This window comes from Gopherus evgoodei, chromosome 2 (assembly GCF_007399415.2).
Source record: "Gopherus evgoodei ecotype Sinaloan lineage chromosome 2, rGopEvg1_v1.p, whole genome shotgun sequence".
Lineage (NCBI taxonomy): Eukaryota > Metazoa > Chordata > Testudines > Testudinidae > Gopherus > Gopherus evgoodei.
The window spans coordinates 84934476-84956819 of NC_044323.1; the positions used below are offsets into that span (position 1 = coordinate 84934476).

General features: G+C 40.8%; 1 protein-coding gene across 1 annotated transcript in view; it reads right to left on the bottom strand.

The window, feature by feature from the left end:
• Positions 1-6833: 6833 nt before the first annotated feature.
• SUSD5 (sushi domain containing 5) overlaps positions 6834-22344 on the bottom strand; it is a 77019-nt gene continuing 61508 nt past the window's right edge. The window contains exon 5 of the mRNA XM_030549351.1: positions 6834-8868. Coding sequence (XP_030405211.1) covers positions 7595-8868 — 1274 coding nt within the window. The 3' untranslated portion in view covers positions 6834-7594. The remainder of the gene's footprint in view (positions 8869-22344) is intronic.

Genomic DNA, 22344 nt, shown 5'->3' on the forward strand with positions numbered 1-22344 from the left:
GGAATGGATGCTCACGATTCGACTTACTGGGACTGATTTTTCCAGTTTTGCTTGCATCTAAGTGATCATTTTGGTCTTTTTCCCTTTAGCTTTTCCCACAATTTGGACATATTTAGATAATATCTATGAGTAGGGCTACGATTATGTCATGGAATCCATGACTTCCAGAGACTTCCGTGACATTTTCTGCACTGGGGCTGGACTGCTGTCGGCAGGCAACGGCTCTCTCAGAGGCCCCCAGCAGCTCCCACTCACTGCAGGAGGCTGGGCTCCCCGCAGCTGTCCAGCCACAGCAGGTGGCAGGAACCCCCTCCTCTCTCCCCCCCCCCACAGCTGCCAAGTCATGGCAGGCAGCAGGGAACCCTGCAGCAGCCCAGCCACGGTGGGGGACTCCTCCACAGCAGCTCAGCCACAGCAGGTGGCGGGGGAGGGACGGCGGACCCCACAACAGCCCAGCCTTGGCGGGCGGAGATTGGGCCTTCTCCCTTCCCATGTTGTCATGGATATTTTTAGTAAAAATCAGGGACAGGTCACAAGCTTCCATGAATTTTTTGTTATTGCCCGTGACCCAGCCATGATATTTACTAAAAATATCCATGACAAAATCTGAGCCTTGCCTATTAGTGTGGTTCTATACTGTAACTATTTGTGTAAAAATTCATGTACCCTTCTAAAATGGCAGTGATCTGTTTTCATTTTGTTCATGTGCCTTGTGGATTTTTATGACTTTTTCTAATTTCCACTACATATAGTCCCAAGCCAGTTCAATTTTAACAAGTGTAAGGAGTTCTGTAGCACCAGCTCTTTTCTAATGAGAAATAGCTGCTCTTCCAGTCCTGTAGTATTTAATGCAGCTTTTTTCAGCATTCTCATGTTCTTTCAAGTGATTTTTCTTCTGCTGCTATTGGTAAATGCCAACACTGTGTGTTACTGCAATAAATCTGTGTCCTTCCTGCCATTTCTTCTTGGGGTCAGCAAGTGGGCAGGGCAGTGTCCCCTCCACTCCCCCTTCGCTCCCCCCCCCCAAAAAAAAATTTCCTGCAACACCTTCATCCTAGCAGCGTCTGCCTAGTTGGTGAGATTTTGATGTTACATCTTCATTTTCTTTTAATATTTATTCAGGGCTTATTTTATGCTCCGTTCCTTCTCTTGTACTGCATCTCAGTCAAGCTACAGTGTACATGTGGCAGTTTTGACAGAAGTGTGTTCCATACCACTTTAACATGTGGCATTGGTGCACGCAGACATCTTGCACCTCATCCTACCACTCATATGTGGGTATAACTCAACTGACCTCAGTGGTGGTCTTGCCTATGACAGAACTGTAGTATCGAGCCTTTTATAATTGCTTACTTTTCTAATAATCCAGCAAGATATTTGGATAACTGCTCTTAGTCTCTCTGAGCCGCCTCCTGCTGCCCACAAGCAGTTATGTAATAGCCTGTTGAGATTACACAAATAATAATGTTGTCAGCATTATTGGTGAACACTGAATGAAATTCATCCCAGAGGGTATGGTTAGCACCAGGCCTTCTGACCCACTTAAGCTCTATGTTAAGATCTTATGTTGGACAGAGGGCTTTGCACAGGCCTTTTGCAAGATAGTGAATTTCCTGGAAGTTTTAGCTCGAACTGGATCACAGACTTTGACTGTCACCATCTAGTTCCCAATGGGTATTTGTCCACATATCTAAACTATCAGACAGTTGGGTATAGTGACAGTCTCTATTGATCTGTAGACTGTGAATCAGGACTAGACTATTAGCAGTATTGCAAGTTGGGAGTGAGTTTATTTGGCAGAGCTGTATTGAGTATTTTAACATGGACTCTTTCTAGCTACTACAGTGCCTCACTTGCTTCTAACTCACTTTTATAAGCTTCAACATTCATTCAAATAAAATAGATAATAAGAGTGGTGGTGGTTTCGTGTATTGTTCAAACATTAGAATAGTTATGTTCTGAAAAGCTACTATACAATGGCATAATGGATTCCATATTTACTGTGTCTCAACGGTTTCTATATTAAATATGTTCAGTTTAGAAGGAAAAATCTTTTTCTAAGTGTCAGTTCCTGCAAATTCAACCTGGAATCTGAAAGTTAAGCTGGGTTCTTTCTCTCACACTGCTAGCAATAAAGTTTCTGCCATGGAACCGTAATTAATAATTCTCTTGCCAATTCATAAGGCAAAACAGAATCCAGTTGTCTCTCCCTTACTCTCTACTCTTGTGCTGTATTGCTTTGCAATGCTACCAAGAATAATTTTTTTTGTAAATTAATAATTAAAGCAGATGTGATTCTGAATATCTCTGGGGAAATACTTCTGAGTAAGAAGGTGCCATTTTTACATACATATTTTACAGCATAGAACCATACTCATAGATGTAACTGAAGATGTACCTCCGAAACAAACTATTCCTTTCTTCCTTCTAAAACCATATTAGAACATTCTGCTTTATATGACTTTTTCTTACCCCATTGCTGTAGCTAATCTCCATTGCATATCCCTGCATTCAAGAAAGGTAATATTGGTGGATATTTACAGCAAAGGCAAACACAGGAAATCTGTCTTTTTAAAGAGGTTCCATTAAAAAGTGATTTTTAGTAACCTGCACTTCTTACAGCACTAAATACTGAGTTGCAAATAGACAAAGATGTGTCGGATTGTAAATGTACTCATGTTTATTATGGCTGCATTTGAGGGTAAACAGTTGCCTGCATGTGCCAGCTACTATGGAAATATGTTTTTTAAGTTCTAATGTGGGCTGTAAACCAAACCTACTTCAGTTCAGAAAAAAATTCAGTACTTAAACTGTGGAGAGAAGTACTGATGCCAGAGAAAACATACTCCTTTAATAATGTTTGAACATAGAGCTGTGATGCAGTTTGCAGCAGAGCAGTGAGAAAAAAACACAACTAATCCTTCATTGCTGCTGTCTGAACTTTTGGTTGTCTGCCATCCTTTAAACAGTGACTTCTTTTTTCTAGTGACTCAATGGGTGAATGACTTAGTGTGGAGAGTTTAAGCTACATACAAAAAGAGATGTTAGTAAGAAATAGCCTGACTTACAAAAGTTTTGGCTATATACACCAGCAGATCAGGTTTTTGTATCTTAACTCCTCTTCAGTGCCTAGAGAAAAATGTAATAAATGGAGACCTTTTTTTTGTAAGGAAATATTCAGTTGCTTAGACTCTCCTCTCTCTCTTCCCTTCCCTCTCCCCCCCAAAAGCATTTGGTGATGTATGGAAACAAAATTCTGTTGAGTTCTTGATTTTTAAAGTTTGTAAATGGTAACCTTTGGGTAGAAGTTTCTTTGATTATTTTTAACCTCTCCCCTTTAATATAGCTTTTGGATAGCTGTGTTTAAATGGCATTAAGTAGTTAATATGATTTATTTTTACATTTGCAAAGCAATGGAATTTTTACTTGTTTTAAAATAATAGGATTATGGGAGTCGGAGCTGTAATTTCATATAACTGTTAACTGTTGTTTTAAAATTAGCTTTGTCACTGTGTGTCAGTCTCTCTACCATTTATCTGCAAAAAGTGTTGGGACATTTTATTTACTGTCTGGAGCATAATCCTGTAAAACAGAGGTGGACAAACTGTGGCCCACGGGACCTTCCTGCCCGGCCTTATAACTCCTGGCTCAGGAGGCTAGCCCCAGCCCCTCCCCTGGTTTTCCCCCTCCGCCTCAGCTCACTGCGCTGCCTGCACAATGCTCTGGCGGCAGGCCTGCGAGCTCCTGGGGCAGTGCAGCTGCAAAGCCAGGGCCTGACCCGGTGCTCTGTGCTGCACGGTGGCATGGCTGGCTTCAGCCGGGTGGCGAGGCTGCCTGTCCTGGTGCTCTGGGCGGTGCAGCTGTAGCGCTGCCAACCACCAGTGCTCCAAGCAGCGCGGTAAAGGGGCAGGGAGCCGCGAGGGTTGGATAGAGGGCAGGTGAGTTCAGGGTAGGGGGCAGGGGTGTGGATAAGGGTCGGGGCGGTCAGAGGGTGGGGAACATGGGGGGCAGTCAGGAATGAGAGGAAGGGTTGGATGGGTGGCAGGAGTTCCAGGGGCATCAGGGAGAAGGGGTTTTCCCTGTCTTAATTTCAGCCCATTGCTGCTAGTTATACCTTTTACTATGTTAAGTAATTCCTCTCCTCACTTTTTTGCCTTTTCATCCTTTCAGTATTTGTATTTATCTTGCTCTCCACACCCTGCCTTAGTTGATCAGGCAAGTTACACATGAGAGGAGAGTTGGATTTCCTCTTCTCCTCCCCTTTCCCCCCCCCCCCCGAAATTTTTTTGGTCAGTGTCTCTCTGGTTATTAAGTGCCCACAAGTGCAAACAGCATTCTAGTTCAGGATGTAAATTTGAAGAGGAAAAAACATTCTGCCGAATAGTATCGGGCTGATGACCTGGATTTAACACTTTTTGACTAATTCTGATATCAAAAACAACGAGGAGTCCGGTGGCACCTTACTTCTGTATCTACAAAAACAACAAGGAGTATATCTGCTCCAAGAAATCCCCGATGGAGAGACCAGTATTTCCTCTACAAACAAATTTGTTTAGTCAGTTATTTGAACAAGAACACTCCTCTCCTCCCCGCCTTTGTAGATACCTCAGAGTACTATGTTAATGCACATTTTGTTCCTTTTCATGAATAACAAGCATCTCACAAGAGCCCCATGCAGTTTGCATTTGTAACTTTATTTGTGTATGATTTTTACATCGTGTATGTTTCCTGACACTAATAGTACTGACTTTGTTTACTTAGCTTGTTGAGCTGTACTTCATTCAAATAACGCTATGCAGAACTGTAACACTGATTTCATGCTTTAAGATTAAAAAAGTTTCAAAATTGATGTTTTTTGCATTTATTTTGCAGTATATTTCCACACAGATAACACAATATGTTTTAGTTAACAGACTCCATAAAGTTACTTAGTGCTAAATCCATTGTTTAAAAAAAGTTGCCTCATAAAAATATTTTACAACTGTAATCCTAGGTTATTTCATATTCTAGAACACATTAAAGTAATGCAGTATAACAGGAAACACACTATTTACAAATCTGAACAGTTTCTATTCTTGCTGTCTATATCCAGGCAACAATACTCAACTTCTCTTGCTCACTATAAAGTCATATTCTGTCACAAAATGTGTAGCTATATTTTTAAAATCCTGTTTTTAATTTTTGTTACCAGTATATGGGGATTGAGTTACACAAAATGGGGCCAGAGTTACTCAGAATATACACCACTGTAACTGAAGACAGAATTTGGTCCTATATGATCTCCACTGATTCATCTTTCAATATTTCACCTTTTTCCCCCTTCATGCTTTGATCTATTGAATAAAGTGAGTATTTTGGCTGAGACTGCCCTGTAAGGAGTAGAAGATGAGCTCATTTCTGACCTGCAGATTATTCATAGTTATGAGTACTACTTTTGTCATTAGGACAGGTAAGAACAAACAGTAAGATTTTTCATTCCTAAATAAGCAAAATTATTCCAGGGATGATAGAAGACATCTTCTATCTCTCTCTCCCAATTCTTAACAATTCTAAATAAGATGTTATGTTGGAAGCGCCTCCATGTTTGCAATAACTAAACAACATCCAATTTAAAAGGCAAGAGTTTTCATTGTAATAACTAGGCAAGGTCTTCCTGGCCTAGGTTTGTTTTTATACTTCAAACTAAAATAAGCAGTTTTTATGAACTTATGTATCTCCCACTGTTCCACATCATATCTTTGATAACTTTCTATTCCCCTTCAGTTCATCAGAGAATAAGAGCATAAGAATGGCCATACTGGGTCAGACCAGTGGTCCATCTAGCCCAGCATCCTGTCTTCTGTCAGTGGCCAGTGCTGGATGTTTCAGAGGAAATGAACAGAACAGGGCAATTATTGAGTTGTCCAGTCCTAGCTACTGACAGTCAGGGCTTTAGGAACACCTAAAGCACAGGGTTGCATCCTTCTCCATCTTGGCTAATAGCTATTGATGGACCTATTCTCCATGAACTTATCTCATTCTTTTTTGAACACAGTTATTCTTTTGGTCTCCACAATATCACCTGGCAATGAGTTCCATAGGTTGACTGTGCACTGTGCAAAGAAGTACACTGCTGTCTATTAATTTAATTGGGGAGATCCCTGGTTTTCATGTTATGTATAGGGGTAAATAACACTTACTTTCTTCACACCATTCATGATTTTATAGACCTCTAGCATCTCCCACCTTACTCCTCTCTTTTCTAAGCTGACCAGTCCTTGTCTTTTTAATCTCTCCTCATCTGGAAGCTGTTCCATACTCCTAATAATTTTTGTTGCCGTTCTCCATGCTTTTTCCAATTTTAATTTTGTTTTGTTTTGAGATGGGGTGCCCAGAACTGCATGCAGTATTCTAGGTATTGGAGTACCCTAGATTTATATCATGACATTATTCTTCTGTCTTATTATCTATCCCTTTCCTAATGGTTCCTAACATTGTTAGCTCTTTTGACTGCTGCTGCACATTGAATAGAAGTTTTTCAGAGAACCATCTGACCCCAAGATTATTTTTTTTAAACATATTTGAGTATACAAGTGTACTTCGGTCATCCCATAGAAGAATGTGGCAAATGTATTTTACATAACATTTTTAATTCATACGTTATAGGCTGTGTATTTAAATTCAACATTTTGATCAGTTGGTCTTAAAGCATTATTACTCAGAAGAACAAATTACTTTAGATGTATTTTCCTGCCAAGGTCTTTATTCCTGTTTGGCTCCTTGATGAGTAAGGGGCTACTCATAGCACCTGAAAGGAGGAATGCACTGACTACCACAGTGCTTGCTTACTTTTAAAGGAAAAATGGAGTTTTCTAGTATTTGTATTATCTCAATTCCAGTGAGAGCATTAATTCCACAAAAAATATTAATATAAAAAAGCACTTCTTTCCAAAGATTAAAACAACATCCCCTAGCCCCAAAATATCCTAATGTCCTACATATTTGGTTAATGTGCTTCAAGAAAATTTCACAACATTGAAGAAAAGTACCTTAGTGATCCTCTCTCCAAATGCAATATCACCCATTACATTAACATACTGTACCAAATATTTTTCCTCACATGATATGCCATGTAATCATTGGTTTTTGGTTAGTTCTAAAAGAAATAACAAACACCAACATATGTAGTAGCTCAAAGAGAGACTTTTGCCCCACATCTCTTTGTCTGGCTCACTGAAAGTAAAGCAGAAAGGTCTGACCAGTCCTGCCATTGGTTTGTAACCAGACAATGTCGTAGACAAAGAATTTGCTTTTATTAATTAATATGAGCAAAATGTAAATGCTGGATGATCTCCAGTTGCACTACATTCTTTTTTGCTGAGATCTCCAAAAAGACCCATGTGGTAAAAATGTACAGATTCTTTAACACTGAAATGTCAAGATATATTAAGTTGTGATTTCAAACAGCTGAACTTCCTTCTGTCTCACACAGGGTTTTTTTTGGTTTTTGTTTGGTTTTTTGCCCTCTGCTTCCTGCACTGATGGATTTCAGTGTCCACCATCCATGTGACTTTTTTTCTTGCTTTCTAGTGTCTGCCAAAAAACAGGCAGCAGGTTAGACTTTCTGCATTTCAATCTGTTGGTGGTGATGGGGATGTCTAGCCTGATCTTTTCCGTTCAATTTATATACAGAACTCTTCTGTTGCCGTTTTTTGAAACACCACACCGCCAGTATAGATACAAACAGTAATAAACATAGAACAATCACAGTGATAGCTATCATGGGACCTTTACTTGGGCTAGGACAATTCTCTCCTACGCAAGATTCAGAAGTGGGAAGAAGTTTTTCTCCTGTGCCATCAGTGAGATTTTCTTGCTCAAGAAATTCATTAGACAATGAGTTAGTAAAGACCTCCTGAGTTGGTATAGTGGCTGCTGCTTGTGTTGAGTATGCTGTTGTTTCTTCTGCCTCTGGATATGGAATGTGGTCAATGGGACTGACTGTTGTAGAGGTTTTCAATGTAGCAATTTTCAAGCTAGGGCAGTCATGCTGTGTAGTTGTTGTAGTAGACTCCCGAGTCACAAATCCCAAAGATGTAGTTGCATGATACCTGATCACATCCTCTGAGCCCTTGCTAGCACTCACGTTCTCGGGAGCACTTGTTGGTGTTAGTACTAATGGTACTTCTTTGATCCCATAATCATGCATCTTTGTTGGGGCTGCCACAATCTGTGTTAAATCCTTGTCTGGGGCTGGATTACTGTTGCCTGCTTTCCTAACTTCAACATGATTTGGTTGATCAGTTGTAAGGATAATGTCATCTTCTGTTCCCATTGATCCATCAACCTTATCCTCCTCTTCGTCATCCTCCACTGCTTCCTGAGTTACAGGGTAACCATCTAACCAGGATTCATCAGTATTGGTGACTGTATCTTTCATTGTCTTTGTATCATTGTTCACAAAAACAGGTCCAATGTGGAAATCCTTGCTGTCATAAATCATTTTGTTGCCAGGTTCATTATAGATGGTTTTCACTCCAATGTGGTTGTTGCCATCAGAAAATAGTGTTTTAGTGGCATCGTTTGTGTCTTTGTCAGATTCAGGTTCATTGAAAGACTCTGCAGGGAACCAAAACAAGTGTTTTTGGCTCAGCAATGATACAGGTGATTCAGTTGGTGTCTTGCTTCCTTTCTCAGTAGAATCTATACCCTGAGTAACATCTTTGCTGCTTCCAACTCTTTCTGCCTCTGTTTCTTTAGGGTGGGAAAACTCCTGCTCTTGTTCCTCCTCCCCTTCCTCTTTGCCATGCTCTTCCTCATGCCCAGCCACAGGCATAGACCTGTCATCAGGAAAATTATCTTCATAGTCAATGTGTGCCTCAGTCTCATCTGAAAAAGTTTTTTTTTTTAAAGTTTAATTTGGTAGAAAAAACGCTGGGCTCCTAGAATGAAGATTTGTTGTTATGCTGTGAATTAAGTGTTGTGTAGTGGTGTCCCTTAAAACATGGCTTACCATATTTTATATGTTGTTCTGCCTTTCATTGAAATATAAGTGGTCACCATAACTCTGATATATTATAGCAAGTTATATACAGTTTGGATAATGTTGCTACAATTTTAACTTTAAATTTACTGACTTTCCAACACTCTTAAAAAAGCATATAGAATTTATTATGCCCCCAGTTAAAGTTGTATACATGTTTCCACTCTAAAGAACCTTTTCAGTTGCTTATAATTTTATCAAGCGTTCACCTTTTAGACTATTTTCCAACTCTGCTCCCTGAGGGCAACATTTAAAAATTTTTAGCAAAACAGTTCAGCTGTTTTCAAGCAGGGGGAATAAATGGGAGGAAAAAAGACAATTCTGCTTTTGTTTCAAAAGTTTCAAATTTTTAAAAATAGTCCTAAATATTTATGGGAAAATATTCCCTGGAACACATGCCTTCCAGTGGTCTGGTGAAAATTAATTTTTATTTGCCCAATTTATGAAGGTTTAAATATATATGTATGAGTGTATATAATGTCATCTATTATGCAAAATGTTATCTTTTTATTTTTAAAAAAAATGCTCTCCCAGTGTTCCACTGACACTCTGCCTATGCATATGTGAATTGATAGGAATCAGGGCTGGCTTTAGGCCTATTCCACCAATTCCCCCGAATCGGGCCCCGCACCTAAGAGGGCCCCGCGCCCAGTGAGAATCCCTTTCCTGGCTAGAGGTGCTTTTTTAATTTTTACTCACCAGGCAGCACTTCGGGTCTTCAGCGGCACTTCGGCGGCGGGTCCTTTGCTTGCTCTGGGTCTTTGGCGGCACTTCGGCGGTGGGTCCTTCAGTGCCACTGAAGACCTGGAGTGAGTGAAGGACCCACCGCTGAAGTGCCACCGAAGACTCAGAACACCGCCCAGTGAGTACAAGTCCCATGTGTTTTTTTACATGTGTGGTTTTTTGTGTGTTTTTAAGTCATCCCTGCCGGGGCCTCGTCGAAACTGTTCGAATTGGGACCCGCACTTCCTAAAGCCAGCCCTGATAGGAATTTCTCATCCATATGTGATCAGGTAATTGACTGATGTATACATGCAAGGAGGTAAAGTTAAGGTTCACAGGCATTTCATGATCCCTGAGTGTTTTACTTTGCAGCCTTACACTATCAACATTGATATTTCAATTAAATGGTCACTTAGTGTTGGGGTTTAATATTACCAACCATAATACCCCTTTTAAAGCTTTTTTCTGGGAACAATATTCCATTGTCAGAAACTGCTTCCCAATGATTAGTACTGCCAAATTTATAAAAGTCAAACCTGGTGCTGTTTTTATACCAAATATCAACAAGACAAAGGGATGGTGTTGAAATCCTGGGCCTATTGAAGTCAGAGTTTTGCCATTGACTTCTAAAGGGCCAGGATTTCACTTTGAATCTCTAATGCTAGACCACTGTATGCAACAAAAAGTATATCACTGCTGACTGTGTAAAAACAGCCTGCTCTTATCAAGGTATTCTTCAAGGAAAGACTAAAACAATTTCTAGAATACATTGCTAAAAATTTACTTTCGAAGAAGTATAGTATTTGATGTATTTGACCCTGAAGGGTCAAACTAAGTCTTGACTATTGAATTCAATGGGAGTTTGCCTCAAAAAGGCCTATCAGATTAGGCCCTATAAATGAGGAATGATATTGCCACTGAAATACAGTCAGCTCTTTAGTAGAAGGGTAGCAGCCCTGGGGCGCTTTGCATTCTGCACAAGAACAGAGTAGGTGAAATTCTGGCTAGGGATACACAGGGAAACCCTTGCTCTTCTGAGATATGCGATGGGATTTTGTCCATGCAGAGCAGACAGGACCTCAGTTTTGAAAGGTCTCATCTGGAAAACACTCACTGTATGTGATATGGATCTGTATTTATGTATCTCAGAAGAATGAAAGCCTTGCCTGCTGGGATTTTCATAGACTCTAGGACTGGAAGGGATCTCGAGAGGTCATCGAGTCCAGTCCCCTGACCTCATGGCAGGACCAAATACTGTCTAAACCATCCCTGATAGACATTTATCTAACCTACTCTTAAATATCTCCAGAGATGGAGATTCCACAACCTCCCTAGGCAATTTATTCCAGTGTTTAACCACTGACAGTTAGGAACTTTTTCTTAACGTCCAACCTAAATCTCCCTTGCTGCAGTTTAAGCCCATTGCTTCTTGCTCTATCATTAGAGGCTAAGGTGAACAAGTTTCCTCCATCCTCCTGATGACACCCTTTTAGATACCTGAAAACTGCTACCATGTCCCCTCTCAGTCTTCTCTTTTCCAAACTAAACAAACCCGATTCTTTCAGCCTTCCTTTGTAAGTCATGTATAGATATATATCTATAGTGCCGGGTATGTAAATAGTGATGACTAGACTTCAGAATAATGCCCTCGGCCATCACCAATTGGACTACACATCTATTTCAATAAATAGATAACCAACAGGGCTGCTGGAACAATTTTTATTGTGGGGGTGCTGAGAGCCATTGAATCGGACTGTAAAGCTTGTATATAATGGAAACTACTTCAATCCAGGAGGCGCTGCAGCACCCCTAGTTCCAGAACCTACGGTTACCCAAGAACAATCAAGTGCAATATAGGGGAAATAACATAATGTCTGAGTTTAATATAGAGACACTGCCCCAGCTCTTTCATACCCACTACTCATTTCACAACAGCCTGAAATAATCAAGGCTTACAACACTAAACAAAAGTTTCAATTAAAGACAAAAAATAGAAGACTGCATTACTATTAATATTTCTGCTGTTAACTGAAAAATAATTACAGTCCAATGAAAATTTTGCTATCTGGGCAGGATGCCTGATTTTGAGCTCACACCAGTTTTACTCAATTGAAAGTTGATGCAATTTCTCCTGGTTTGTGCTGGCATACGAGCCTAGAGAACCATGCCTAGAATCTGGAAAATAAACTGAATCAGAAAAACCAAAGACTGTTTAGCCTTCAGTGGAGATAGTGAAGTCATGACCCTGAGCCTAGCGAGAGGCAGGAAAGAAATCAATAAGAGGAAACTATAAATGCATCAGTCTATAATGTACAAAGTCTTGTGTGTTTACTGTCTTGTTATAGGCTAACAACTTAGGGTAGATTCTTGACTGAGGCCTGTCTCAGATTCTCCATCCCTGGTCCCAAAGCATGTAAGAGAGCTGTGCCCTTGTGCTGACTTACACTATGAGGGATAATGTATAGCTTCACTCTCCCGAACTCCTTCCCCTAACACACTCCCTGCTTCCCCTCATAACAAGGGGTTATGTGTCTGATGTAGGAAGCAGATACACCAGCAGAGAATTATCCCAACACAAAGAAACTTCTCCACTGGCCCTCTGTGGTCAGTTAAAAACATGGGAAAACTTCCATCCGATGCAGAGTGGATTTAGCAGACAGGAGAATTCAGCCCTTTAAAGCACAAACATTTCTGGTAGGACACAAATTCGTCTAACTGTTCATAAAATGTGCTTGTGCAGTCTTTCATATCCTAGCTGCTATTTGGAAGATTACCAGAATATTAAATCAACAGGTTTGTAAAATAAAAACATATATAAATTATCAACAAAACATAAAACAGTTACAACATGCCAGCCTCAATACCTTAATTCCCTTCTCCCACTCATGAATTTTTCCACAGTGCCCTCTGGAAAGAATGCCTCATGCCAGCTTGCCAAGCCACCACCTCCTACTTACTCAAATCCCTCCTAAAAGAAATACTTGTGTGTGATGCCTGTTACAACCTGGCTCAGTCACCCTCTGTAATTAGACCCAACATGCTTCTAAACCACTGTGGACTGCACAGTCCAACTGCATGTGAGGATGGGGGACAGCAAGCAACAGAGGGAGGCGGGAAGATGGAGTGAGTGGGCTGGGGCCTTGGAGAAGGGGCGGGGCAAGGGTGTTTGGTTTTGTTTGGTCAGAAAGTTGGCAACCCTACAACTGTCCTGGAACCAGGACCTCAGACCTTCTGAGCTGCATAGGCCTGTCTATGCAATGTTTTGGAGCATGTGGGCATGAGCCTCCTAGCCCAAGTCAACAGACTCATGCTGGGTGCTCTAAAATTTGAAGTTACAGGTCAGGATGGAGTTCTGAAGCCTAGCAGGGTTACCAATTTTGGTTGGAAAGAATCCTGTGGCACCTTATAGACTAACAGACGTTTTGGAGCATGAGCTATCGTGGGTGAATACCCACTTCATTGGATGCATGTAGTGGAAATTTCCAGGGGCAGGTATATATATGCAAGCAAGAAGCAAGCTAGAGATAACGAGGTTATTCACCCACGAAAGCTCATGCTCCAAAAGGTCTGTTAGTCTATAAGGTGCCACAGGATTCTTTGCTGCTTTTACAGATCCAAACTAACATGGCTACCCCTCTGATACCTGAATTTTGGTTGGATGTATTCCAGGAGATTTCATCACATGACATAATCTTTAATTTCTGGAAGTCTCCAGGACAAACCTGAAGGGTTGGCAACCATAACACATAGGGAAGGGAGTGAGCTTTAGAGACCAAGCTCCATGCCAACCCTAAACTTCAAAACTTTGTCTATGCAGCTGCTTTTAGAGGCCCATTCACCTGAGTCTGGCAATGCAGGCTCTCAGATTTGCTCCCAGGGGCTCCAAACTGGTGGGTAGACATCCTCCTTTTTGCTTACACATGCTCCCCCTCTACCCCAGAGATCCACCCTGACTTCTAGTTCAATTCTTTTGGGGAAAACATGGTAGGAAGGCAAGGAACATGGTTTATAAGGGAATTTCTTAACCTGTTCTTAAAAAGCACTAGAGATTAACAGATTTTTGCAAAATAAAAGTCCTGAGATGCAGCTCCAGCTCCGCTCCTGTCTGCTTTCATCCATTCTGTGAGGTAGAGCAGGTCTTGTCAGTGTTTCAGGCTAGGCAGAGTCCAATCTGCTTGCACATGGAGATGGAGGGCTCTGATTCACAGAGAAGCACTTCAGCACAATCTCTCTTTTTGCAATGTGCTTCTCTGGCATGCTTGATCATTTTACGTCCTCATGTTAGAATCACAGAATCATAGGGTTGGGAGGGACCTCAGGAGGTCATCTAGTCCAACCCCCTGCTCAAAGCAGGACCTAATCCCCAACTAAATCATCCCCGCTAGGGCTTTGTCAAGCCTGACCTTAAAAAGCTCTAAGGAAGGAGATTCCACCACCTCCGTAGGTAACCCATTCCAGTGCTTCACCACCCTCCTAGTGAAAAAGTTTTTCCTAATATCCAACCTAAACCTCCACACTGCAACTTGAGACCATTGCTCCTTGTTCTGTCATCTGGTACCACTGAGGACAGTCTAGATCCATCCTCTTTGGAACCCCCTTTCAGGTAGTTGAAAGCAGCTATCAAATCCCTCCTCATTCTTCTCTTCTGCAGACTAAACAATCCCAGTTCCCTCAGCTTCTCGTAAATCATGTGCTCCAGCCCCCTCATCATTTTTGTTGCTCTGCGCTGGACTCTTTCCAATTTTTCCACAACCTTCTAGTAGTGTGGGGCCCAAAACTGGACACAATACTCCAGATGAGGCCTCACCAATGCCAAATAGAGGGGAATGATCACGTCCCTCGATCTGCTGGCAATGCTCCTACTGATACAGCCCAAAATGCCGTTAACCTTCTTGGCAACAAGGGCACACTGTTGACTCATATCCAGCTTCTCGTCCACTGTAACCTGTAGGTCCTTTTCTGCGGAATTACTGCCTAGCCACTCAGTCCCTAGTTTGTAGCAGTGCATGGGATTTTTCCTTCCTAAGTGCAGGACTGCACTTGTCCTTGTTGAACCTCAGATTTCTTTTGGCCCAATCCTCTAATTTGTCTAGGTCTCTCTGTATCCTGTCCCTACCCTCCAGCATATCTGCCACTCATCCCAGTTTAGTGTCATCTGCAAACTTGCTGAGGGTGCAATCCACGCCATCCTCCAGATCATTAATAAAGATATTGAACAAAACCAGCCCCAGGACTGATCCTGGGGCACTCTGGTTCATACTGGCTGCCAACTAGACATGGAGCCATTGATCATTACCCGTTGAGCCTGACGATCTAACCAGCTTTCTATCCACCTTATAATCCATTCATCCAGCCCATACCTCTTTAACTTGGTGGCAAGAATACTGTGGGAGACCATATCAAAGGTTTTGCTAAAGTCAAGGAAAAACATGTCCACTGCTCTCCCCTCCTCCACAGAGTCAGTCATCTCATTATAGAAGGCAATTAGGTTACTCAGGCATGACTTGCCCTTGGTGAATCCATGCTGACTGTTCCTGATCACTTTCCTCTCCTCAAAGTGCTTCAGAATTGACCTGCTCCATGATTTTTCCAGGGACTGTTCTCGTGTTATGAAACATGGCAAATAGGAGCACACAGTTTACCTTGTCTGCCATTAATTATTTTGTAAGCCTATATTCCCTCTTACCCATCTCTTCTCTAAACAGTCCCAGTCTCTCTTCATATGGAAATTTTTACATGTCTCTAATTAGTTTTTATACCTGGCTTTGAAAGCCTTCTACTTCTAAAATATCCTTTTTGAGATAAGTTGACCACAGTAATCCAGGTGAAATGAGGGTGTAACATTGATTTTACATGTTAGTGTTTAGCCAACCAGTTCCCCACCCCTCCATACTCTTTTTCTCTCTCTCTTTCCCTATGTGTGGTGTAGCCTCCTTATCTGTTTTTCAGATAGGAAGTTCTTCAGGCCAGGAGCTTTATTTTGTGTACAGATGCTCCCCAACTTATGCAATCATTCCATTCCAGAATACCTTGCATAACCGAATTTTGCGTAAGTTGGAAACGTATACCTGACCATTGTATTGCCCCCCCCCCCCACCGAAAAACAAAAACAAACAAAAAAAACACTCCTAGCTTATGGAACTTTTTCCGTAAGTGCGGATTTGTATAAGTCAGGTTTGCATAACGCGGGGGCGTGTCTGTATTGAACAGCACAGATCACTTTGTCAATGTTAAATAATAGTAATAAATGGTCTTGCTATATAAAGTGAAATTCTTTCTTTTCAGAATCTCACTTGAAATACATTTTCTGTTGTTTAGGATTTTTCTACTGAAATATCTAAGTCAAATAATAGCATGAGCTCTTAATAAAATGTTAGTCTCCAATCAAGTACCCAGAATTTGTTCTCTCTCGGCCCAATCCTGCTCAAAAATCATTTGGTCTTTTACCAATTACTTAACTGGAAACAGGAACAAGCAAATTTGTATTTTTTATTAGGGGCTCCTAACTTTGCTGTACAGTATCTACTGCCCATGCATACTTAAGTCTTATTCCTTTAGGGCTAGTCTACACTAGCAATGTTAAAGCGCTGCCGCAGCACTACTTTAACATGATTTGTGTGGTTATGGCAGAGCACTCTCCTGGTGCTCTAAAAAAACCACCTCCACGAGGGGCAAAGCTGCCAGCACTGGGAGCACAGCTTTGTTTTTTCACCCCCCTGAGCAAGAATGTTGCAGTGCTATAAATTGTCAGTGCAGACAAGCCCTTAGATAATTATTGTGGTCCAGGTTGTAAAGCTACTATAACATATTCTCATATGCAATGTCTGCTGTTTGTATAGTTTATAGCAAAGAAGACTATATACATAACTAATGTTAGCTTAGGGGATGCCAGAATGAAAGGATCTATTAATCTCTTTAAACATCAAAGGAAGCATTGCCCTGAAGTTTTGGCCTCAAACAGCCCTGGATTGCTTCCCGTAGTGGTAGTAGTAGCCCATTCTTTCTTCTTGGTTTTAGACCTCTAGATGAGGCCTACATTTGGTATTTAGCAAGTTAATGTTATGAGGACAGCCTTTTTAGCAGCTGTGGACCCTATGTTCCAGGCACTGCTAGCTTACTTTTTACACTCAGTTTTGTTCACTACCTAAGCATTTTTTGGAGCTTTCTACCTTCCAGGTTATAGGATCATAACTGAAGACAAGTGACCAAAGTGTCACTATGTCCACCCCTTATTTAAACAGCTGTAGCCTTTATTTACATGCATTTAAACCAATTACCAGCTGGTTTTAAAGTGGTTGTACCTTTCCTTTTAAGCAGGCTTGGCTTGAAAACTGCTTAAATTGAAAAGCACTGGTCCAAGATTCAAGTCTTTCTTTATTCAGTCAGAGTCCCAAACACACACCTCTCATTACTGCTGTGGACTCAGGGACTAATTACAGTAAGGAACTACTTAATGTGAGTTAGGAAAGCAGAATCTCACCCTATGGAAATCATAATAATAAATAGCTTCCATTTTTATACCGTACCTTTCATCTAAATCTCAAATTCCTTTCCAAACATTAACAAATTAATTAAGTCTCTTACAATCCTTCTGAAATGGGTATAGTAATATCTATTTGACAGGTGATCATGCTGTGGTATAGAGTTGTGAAGTGATTTGTCTAAGACCACAAAGCAAGTCAGTGCAGAGCTGAAAACAGGAACCAAGGACAGGATTATTTTTTGACAGGCCTGTGAAATATTTTGCCTGTGAGATAATACCACCATGTTCCCCCCCCACACACACACAAAGCAATAGACTTTTGTCCCAACATGTCCCAGAATAATAGTAATTAAAAAATGAACTGACTTTTATTAATTATCCCATTCTGCCTTATTGTGAATTGATAACAATCTCAGTTTTTAAAAATGATTGTAGTGGGACTATGATAGAAAGGGCGAGGTTGTTGAATTTGGCCCATAGTGCTTTGGGACAAAAGGTGCTAGAGATATTTATTATGAGTGGAATTTTCAAAAACACTTAGTGTGGGCCTCATTCGGCTTCTACTGAAGTCGATGGTAAAATTTACTCCAATGGGAACAAAGCCAGGTCAATGATGAATGTTTTTGAAAACCCCACCTTGTATGTTTCTTTTAGTGGCCAGCACGGTTCTCTCATGAGCTAACAATCTAAAAGGACAAAAAACAGACCAGGGGAAAGCAATAAAATATACATGCAAAAAGATAAAAGTAAAGTCTGGCAAGCATCATTTTAGTTCAAATTTGGGGACAGGGAATTGATATGATTTCTCATATCTGTAATGACTTGTTTTTTAGAACATAAGCTTTTGCGGGTATTTATTCTGTCTGAGCAGTGCCAGATACAATGAGGCCTCTAGGAGCTTTCACAATGTAAGTGTTAATGCTTGTTATTAGTTTTGTCTATATACAGGAGTTCTCAAACTTCTGACAACAAAAATTACTACATGACGCCAGCAGAAGTAACTAAAGCCTGAGACCAGCTGAGTTCCTACTGCTCCACGTGGGGGGTGGGCGCAAAGCCCGAGACCCACCACCCTGTTTTAGGGGCCAAAGCCTGAACCCCACTGCCCCTGGCTTGGGTGGCCAAAGCCTGGGGCTTCAGCCTCAAGCAGGGGACCCGTAACCTGAGCCCTGCACCCAGGGCTGAAGCCCTCGGGCTTTGGCTTTGACGCCCAGTAATGGGGCTCAGGCTTTGGCCCCGGACCCCAGCAAGTCGAACGCCAACCCTGGAAACCCCATTAAAACAGGGTCATGACCCACTTTGTAGTCCCGACTCTCAGTTTGAGAACCATTGGTCTATAATGAACCAATGATTTAGGGCAAAAAAAAGGAACATTGTCACTTAGCAAGTGATAGTTTCCTTTTCACCCTTTAAGACAGCGAAATACCAGCTTTCAGATCCTTATTATAATCCTAAACTTCAGGATATATTTTCTGAAACAAATACATTCTCTTCACTGCAGCAGAAAAAATAATAAATTGCAAAAACGTATCTTCCTGTTCTCTGCCTAAAGTTGCTTTGTTTGGGTTGAAATCCCTGTGTTTTCAGTTTTAACACAGTGCCCTTTCAGAGTGGGAAATGGCAAGAAAAATAACTATATAGAACCATTTTTCCCCTCAATAATATCTTGATTAAAAAGCATAGTGTGTTACCTCAAGTGTGTAAAACATTTTAGGCCTCTTGCAGCATGTTGCTTTATTAATTTTTGATGTACTTCATTGTATTCACAATCCATTGTCTACAACGAAATGTCAAACTTTAGGATTATTTTGTTCAGTGTGCTTATGCTAATTCTTTCAAAATCTTTCAGATTGTACACTTATTAATGAATTAACCTGGGCAATAGTAACATATGACAAACAAAGCTTGTAGAGTAATCATAATATTATGTAGCTTTTACATGGCACTTTTCATCTAGAAATCTCAAAATGTTTTACAAAGCTGGGTGAGAATAATTATTCTCTTTTTACAGATGGAGACAAAAAAGGGCACAAGGAGGTGAAGTCATTTACCCAAACTCCGAGTGAGTCATTGGCAGCATTGGGACTAGCAACCTGGTTTTTTGATTCCCAGACTTATGTCCTCCTTATTGGTCTATGTGGCCTCTATCTGTAAAAGCATTTAATCTGATTATGTATTTACTCCCTCAGAGCAGTTTCAGAATCAAGTCAGTTGTTTGGAAAATGTCATTTTAATGTAATGGTTTTTCCACACAGGCATTAGATTACAGTATCTTTTTTGTGGTCCCTCATTTCTGACAGGAATCAGCTGCAATAAAAGTTGTGATACATGTTCCCAAAAGTAAACTTTCACTGAAATAGAATCACTTTCCAGCATCAAAGCATCTGAAAATCTCTGTTCATGGGCCTCTGCTGGAACATTTTCCCCAAAAACATTTAGTGATTATTTTTCTCTGCTGTACCAGAAAATATCAACAACCAAATATAACCCAACTTCCTTTTAATTCTAATTAAATTCTTTTGATTCATTCTCAGTTTTTTCATAGTTAATTCTAAGGTTGCAAAACAGGCTTCCCAGAAGCCTAAATCACCTTTCAAAAGTGACTTATGCATATAGGAGCCTAAGGGCTTGTCTACATAGGAAGCTATTGTGAAATAAGGTAGTATGTGATTGTAAAGCACAATAGCTGTTCCTCACTATCTCCTCATATGGACACTCTTATTCCACAGTAAAAGTGTCTTTGTGAATTAAGTTTATCCACAAGAAAGCACTCAATCCAGAATAAAACTGTCCACATGCAAAGCTAGTGAGGAATAGCTATTGCACTTTACATTCACATCCTAGTTTATTTCACTAAAGCTTCTCCATGTAAACAGGGTCTAGGGCACTTTTGAAAATGTAACAGCTGTAGTACTAGTGATGACTCATTTTCACTGAGAACTGCTTTGACTTTTCCTCCTTTTTATCCAGTATCTGCCGGTGTCTATTCATGACATGAAATAACTGAGCAGATCCCAAACATTCCAGGTATGTGTATTCTGAAATGGAGACAGTAACACCAATCACTGTATTCCACCATTCCACCATCTGGAATTTTGAGAGTCTCTTTCTGTTTTACTTGTCTGGTCCAGTTGTGTCATGACTGCTCAATCCTTTTTTTAAAAAGTGGAAAGTTCTACCAGAACTAACTTCTTAGAGGTTTGATACTTCTCTGAACAAGCAGTGAAATGTTGACAAGGAAATTCTGAATACTGTTCCAGTTCCAAGCTTTAGTAATTGAATGGAATTATGTACAAAGAGAGAGAGAGAAAAAAAAAAAGCAAAGGAACTCATTTGAAAATTATGTCAGAAACTATATGCAATGGGCCACTTTGGCTGAGTTATTTTTTATCTAAATTAGAAATAAATCTGGTTGCAGAGACAGATCCTCAGCTAGTGTAAATTAAGTCAGTGGCATGTATTACAAATTTATCATGAGTTTTACAATGTTTGGTTTGTTTTCTTAAAGCACTAATTCCTGGAGTAATGTCATTTAGTGAGAATCTTAGCTTTCACTCTGAAAAAAAAAGGAAATATCTAGCCTTTGTGGTTGCAGAGAAAAGCTTTGAAAACATGTCCCAAATCTATCCTAAATGTTTTTTAAAAATAGGAAAATAAAAAGAATCCCAATTTTAAAAAAAGTCCATGATTTTTAAGCAGTTTCATGATTTTTTTTGCAGGGAGGAGTTAACAAACTTAACTTCATGTTGGAACGGTGGAGGAGTTGAGGTAAGATACTATGTAGACCTAGTTGAAAGTATTAGTTACTAGACAAGATACATTTTCTAAAGGTTAAAAGCCAACAGTGCAATCTTGGCTCCATTCTAGTAAATGGCATATCTTCTAATGACTTTAATGGGAAAAGGATTTCACCCGAAGATTGAGAGCCAGAATGTGTAGGATGGGATTTCCAAGAGGGATGTTTATTGGCCTAATTCTGCTCCCACTTAAGACAACAAGAGTTTTACTAGAGCAGCATTGCCAACCCTAAAAGTTAAAACATCATGAGACAGACTCCCAAAATCACAAGACTTAAAACAAACAAAAAAATGACTATTGTCTTTTGTGGGGGGGGCTGTCTGTTGATTTCTGAACTCCCCCTACCCATACCCACTATATATGAGAGAGAGAATTAGTGTTGCCCACTCCCGAATGTATTGAGTAAAGTGCCTTTGGCTCTGACTGCAGGAGTAATCACTATCTGCCTGATAGCGCAGAACTTCCAGCTTCTCCTCAAACCCCAATATTCTAGTTAAGTTTGTAGCCCCTCATCTCCACATCTGTCCATCGTCCCCAGCAATTAATTACACACTCTCAGCCCCCACATCTGCCTTTCCCCCACAGGCCCCACACCAGCTCTGGGGTCCTTCACCCCATTCCCAGCCAGGGGGGTGGGGGAAGCTGCAGGTGCTTTTCTCCCCTTTTCCAGGCCTGGGAGGAGGTGGCTGTAGGCTTTCTTCACCCCTTTTCCCCCTTTTTTCTAGGCCTGGTGTTATAAGAATGGTTTTATTGTAGACTCTGCCCCAGACTTCCTGTGTGAGGTGGGCAGATAACTTAACCTATCTGTGCCTTAGCTTTCCCAACCTATAACACTAGAATAAAGCCTATCCACAGGGATATTTAGCATGACTAATACTTGAGCTCCTCCATTCTAAGGTGCTAAATAATTGCAAATTATTATTGGAAAACTTATTTATTTTGAGAAACACCCCTGGGAGAGATCATCAGGATGACCCTAACCCCCAGTACAGCCATTCCATTGACCCAGCTACCACTTCTTAGGGAGGAGGAGGAGGAGCAGATTACCTTCAACAATGGGAGAATCCCTCCGGTCACTGTAGTAAGTTCCTACGCTGAAGTGCTACAGCTGTGGCACTGTAGCATTTTAAGCATAGTAGCTACGGTATATACCAAGGCTGAAGGTGAGGGTCAGAAAGGACTGAACGCAGAGGGGCAGTGGGAGGGGCTTACCTGCTGATGTCTCTGTCATAACATTTTTCCCAGATTTGGACCTTAGTGTCCAAAATATGGGTGTTAGCATGAAAACCTCCAAGCTTAGTTACCAGCTTGGACCTGG